This window comes from Opisthorchis viverrini, assembly GCF_000715545.1.
Source record: "Opisthorchis viverrini unplaced genomic scaffold opera_v5_7, whole genome shotgun sequence".
NCBI classification, from domain to species: domain Eukaryota; kingdom Metazoa; phylum Platyhelminthes; class Trematoda; order Opisthorchiida; family Opisthorchiidae; genus Opisthorchis; species Opisthorchis viverrini.
The window spans coordinates 3,793,273-3,798,684 of record NW_008751663.1 but is presented as its reverse complement, the minus strand read 5'-3'; the positions used below and the strand labels follow the sequence as shown (position 1 = coordinate 3,798,684).

Genomic DNA, 5,412 nt, shown 5'->3' with positions numbered 1-5,412 from the left:
AGTTGCCACAGGTTGAACTATCTATAATGATTCAAAAAGACACTAATTTCGCCATGGACCAACCTCGAATAGATTTTTTCCCGATTGGTTGGCGACTTAATCATGGGGATTTGTCACTGAGTGGTAGCGTTACATTTTAGTTCCATATAAACGATACAGCATTGCACTTTGCGTCATCTTTACACACACTGTGGCAGACAAGACAGTTGGAAATGAACGGATCCTAGAATATTGTTATTTCTACTGCCTTGTTCAAACTGATCCGGGAATCGCAATGTTTTGGGTAAGGCCACCACCACTTTTGTCAAATCACACAAATGACCAAAAAGTGTATTACACAGACGATGAAAACAAGGAATTCGAGGAAATGAGACCAAGTTTGGGTCTGAATCGGTATAAAAAAAATAGCCTAACAGGGTAGAGCACAGTCGGAGTAAGTTAGTAAAAGGAACCCATGGTAAATTATCCTTGAGTAAGATAGGGAAACACGTGTTAAAAACGGTGAACACAACTGATGATACGATGTGGCCATCGGAGAAGTGCAGAATCATGAAGAACGAGCTACGAATCCATAGACTTCTGGTCTGTAGAACTCTTTTACCACAAGGCCAATCAGCTCTTCCAGTTCGGCTGCAAGCGCTTGTTCGGAATACCTGTAAGGGTTTTGAAAATAGAAATAGAGTTGATTACATAGAATACATACAATGGGATCTGCCTTCCAGAACGACGGACAAGTGCTACGTCTTGAAAGGTTTTCCCACAAGCTTGTTTTGCTTTGACACAAAAAAAACTTGCTAAACAAAGGGGTGGTGGAAAAATCTGTAGTTGGTCTGTCGGCAGCGATCCATTTCGTTTCAAGATTTCGGTTATGAAACCAGAGCCTCTAAGAACCATGATCGCCGGTGGTTAAATTACGGTTGCTGAGTACGGCGTTTAGAGGGGTAATTCGATTGTCATGTACCTCTAAAAACTTCAAAACTTGGAGACTTGGAAGAGCAACCTTGTTCATCAGTGAACTGAGAAATGTTCTTGGCAGTGACTCAAGAAGCAACCTTGTTATGGAAACGGATTATAGAAACTGTGAGATGAACCTGGGATAGGCCATGCATTATAAACCGAGCCGCAGCTGTACAAACGAATAGTGAGCCATCGGCGCTTCACACTTTCACAGACTAGTTCCGTGGTTAGGAAAGACAAACGAGGATAAATTTACAGAAACACGCCAACTTGCTGTTAGCTCATAGTTGTGGAATTGAGACGTGGAGCATGTACATGTTGCTACCAAGTTTACCAGGCCAATTCAGGTCGAGAATCAATACTATGCATTCTCCATGTTAATACATCCAGACATTCTGTGCCAGGTGATTCGGTGGTACCTTGAGAAATCTTGGGGGCTTTCGAGTTTGACGCCTGGGAGTGATTAGCTTTTGGAACACTCTTGTTTGAAGCCCAACATCCGTAGATTACTGTCAGGCAATCTCGAGAATTTTACTCGGACATCTTATAAAAAGAATAGAGACGTATTAACCCAAAACGGTAAAGGATAAAAAGGCTCTATTCAGGAAGCGAAAAGCTTGAAGCTGTCGGAAAGCATGGTCTATGAACTGCCATCTCGGGGTAGGGAGAGGTGTGCTAGGGTCGTGATTCTCCACTGGGTGTGGGATATTACGTACAGAGAGTTGCTGGGACCATGTTTGTGTTGTGTCCGAAGTAGCGGGCACATGGACAGGCAAGTGCACTATTTGTCCAAAAATGTACACAGACCGCCAACTACTGATATGATGTAAGGAGGTCAGCTGCATGCAAGTACAAGAATTCGACCTGGTGAGTAGTATTTCGGACTTTTCATTGAAAGCCTTCTTCAATCTTGAGGCACCACATAACACGCACTAGTAAGTGAAGGAGTTCAGGACACATTAAACAGGTTCTCACATGTGAATCAGTCGACCATCTCACCATAGGTTAATGTGAGCTCTTTCGTCTGCGCGCAGCAAGACAAGGAGCCGACGTTGTAGCCATTTATACTGTAAAGTGTACCTCAGAACAACGGTACTAGCTAAGTCCGGTGACATCAACCCACCCCCTCCACCCGATGGACTCAGCCATCGAAATGAGCCAATGGGCCTTGAGGGATTTAGTTATGTACTACCATCTCAAGTATTGCTATACCCAGGTCTCCATTTCCCAAGTCAGCTTTCATTGGCAATCAATTACTGAAGCCTGCGGCCCACTATTTACCTTGATATCCCCAGACACAAGGAACCATCATGTCACACTGGCCAACGTTACAACCTGACCGATACTGTTTGCGCACGAGCAGCAGGCTGTACAATGTGACCTGGCCGTATCCGGTAGAAGCACAGGCCAAATTCACGTAGCTGTTTAATGCTTCCTTGACCAAAAAAACATACTGTTATGGTCTGCAGAAGTGTGACTTTGGAAGACAAGTACCCTAGCCTGATGATCGATCCATTCATTCACTGTGGGCACAACAGTAACGTGTAGCTGGCACAATTACTAGCGTATACCGTGGAATGAATCTAGACGAACGGAAACGAAGCGATGTCCAGTCGAGGTGAACGACTTAAATACAGGTGTTACACCGGCATGCGACGTGCGTGAAGTGCGCGTGGATGTTCGTGTATTTTCCGTGAGTACATATGAGGTCTACTCGGTTCCATGGGCTATCAATGATGGTTACGGTGAGCATGACTACCGGTTCGTTGACAACCGTGTTTTCTGATTGGTCGGTTTCTCTGAAGGAACTATACACATTGTCGGCCTTTGGCCATAGCGGAAGTGTTCGGGTGAAACGGACTTACGAGCTCCCTGGCTTTGCACGCAGCTCCGAGTAGTATTTGATCTTGGGCTCCGTCCCACTGGTACGGATGGTCAGGCTGACGTCGTTGTCGAAGGTGAAAGTAATCAGTTGACTAGATTTACTGACTGGAAGACGCTGCAGTGAGTCAAGAGAGGATATAATGGAAAAAACAATGAGAAGAACATATACTTGGAAAAATAAATTATGGTAGCGCCTCAAGACAGGTGCGGTAGATGTCAACAGCTGCGCGAGATATAGTGACGACCAACAAAAAACAATTCGTGCTACAAAAGAAGAAACATGCTAAAAAACCGGAAAAAACGCTTCTTGCTCGGACAATCAACAACCGAATTAGTAGTTGGTGTTCTGTTAGCTGAATTTGGCAATTTGGTTGTAAATGTTGCGTCACTAGTCGAGGTGACATTATCCGGACGTAGCAGACTGGCGCTGCTTTGTTGTGGAGGCGTTGAGTAATGCCGCACTCGCGTTTATTTAGAACTCTAGGACGAATGACTAGCTTTGACTGTGATTAGTCTTCTGGGTGGTTGGAAATTTTTATTGGCTATTTGCCCAGACCTTTTTCAGTTTCTATCCATATTTCTGGGGGTGTAGGCACCTAGAGAAGATTAAAGTAGGCTAGCACAAAGTCCGTTCCCCATCTGTTTTTACTCTTTTCTTCACAATAAGGCTTTCAAATGAATCATGGTCGTACGGCAGCAAAGCTGTTACGCTGTCGATGATGATAAAACTGTAGCACTGAAACCGACTTACTTTGGTGTACGGTTTGTACTTGAAAAGCTGAACTGAACCAATAAGTAAACGAACCCAACCGGGGTGCACGTAAGGACCTCCTATTTACTGGACAGACTACATAAAACTGAGCTGCATGGATTCCTATTCTCCCACACAATTACGCACTTGAATAAATGGGGGTGGATAGATCTACAAAACTGGGCGAAAATGGTTAATTTTTTTTGCGAATCGGATGCCATATAGAGTCTATAAGTGGGGCGCTTCCAGTCAGTCCCATTTCTGTCAAAATCAGAGTACAAAACAGACGAATGGCTTCAACCTGGGTGACAAATGTCCACATTCCTTTGAATTCATGAACCTCGAGGACAGTAAACGGTTGTGTCTCGCTGCCGGCAACGCCGAATGTAGTGGATGTAGTTTAGAACTACGACTGACATGAAACAGAAAAGAACACTGATATGGAATAATGTGGGAGAGAGAGGGAGAGAACGCTGAGACAGGAATCCGAGCCACTCGCCGCGTATTCATAACATTAAAAAAAGATCAGTAAAGGGTGCGCAAGCAAAGAGGACCATTTAAAATGCAGAGCGATTTCTCACACTAGCGAGTTCAGACCATATGACAAGGGTCTACGATATCAAGCTAACTGAACGTGTGAATTATAGGGTACCTGCTAATGGACAGAGTGAGAATGACCAACACAAATGGCGTACATAACAGATAGAACTGTCACAGTTGGCTCCCACAGGCTGTTAGAACTGATCGGTCAGGAATCAAGAGGGAACCGATTTGAACTATATCACATAAAAACACAATGAGTAGTGCATACCACTTACTGCTTTCTTGTCCGGATAATTATCGTCAAAGCCTGTGGTCAAATCACGAATGTTGACAATCCGAAATCGGCCGAGTTGCTGGGGATAACCTGCAGGACCAGGATTGTCCGGCCAGTTCCGAATATATTCAAACATTACCGCGATTTTTGGAGGGTCGTAACAAAAGTAGTAACTGTTATTGCTGATGTGAATCCCATATCTAAATTGAAAATAAGGAATACCATGTAGTATATGCACAGTTCAGAATGATGCTCACGCATCAGGCAGAGTTTCGTCAGAAGCATCAAAATAAAACGGTCTTCTCAACCGAGACCACTCGCGGTACCTAGATGAAGTGGTCCTTCCGTGCAACAGATTAAAGCCCGGGTTGTGTGCAATAACCAAATAATACATGAGTCAAAGAGTTCACGTGAAAAAACACTTGTTGTGTGTGCCATTCAAGTATTCGCTCAACTGCTTGAGCTTATTTGTAATGGAAAATGAAATCAGAAGTTTACTCAAGGTTAAAATGCCATCAGTCTGTCGGGTACAGTGGATCCTTCTTGGAGTTAGTCTGCTGTCCATTGGCATTCACTGTCTCGTTTTCCTGAGTTCTATGGTCGGTTGTCTTCATATCCTTGCATAAAAAGTAAATCCTCATGATAACGTCAAAATATGGAAATGTCTACATATGGCTAGTTGTCACACCCACTGAAACCCAGCATAACGAGGACTGGCACTCACCTCGTAGTTTGTGAGTAGTGAGGAGAGTAAATTACGAATATCTCTAAAGAATCACGCGATGCGCACTGCCGATGATTCCAAGTAGGAACGAGACGGTTTTTGGCAAAGACCTAATGGAATTGCTGGATGAAAGCACCTCGAAGTAGTGAATGCTAAGAGACTGCAGAGTCGGAGTTGGAAGCTTGGACTGGATAATCGAGTTGTTTGAAGACAAACCGCAATCGATATTTCATGCTGCGGTGCAGTCGAGCTGCCATCAGACACCTTAGCTGAACATTA

At 44.1% G+C, this 5,412-nt stretch overlaps 1 protein-coding gene across 1 annotated transcript in view; it reads right to left on the bottom strand.

Moving 5' to 3' along the window:
* Window positions 1–318: 318 nt before the first annotated feature.
* T265_00750 (hypothetical protein) overlaps window positions 319–5,412 on the bottom strand; it is a gene marked incomplete at both ends in the record, with an annotated part of 19,108 nt that continues 14,014 nt past the window's right edge. The window contains 3 exons of the mRNA XM_009164599.1: window positions 319–653; window positions 2,823–2,956; window positions 4,411–4,609. Coding sequence (XP_009162863.1) covers window positions 548–653; window positions 2,823–2,956; window positions 4,411–4,609 — 439 coding nt within the window. The remainder of the gene's footprint in view (window positions 654–2,822; window positions 2,957–4,410; window positions 4,610–5,412) is intronic.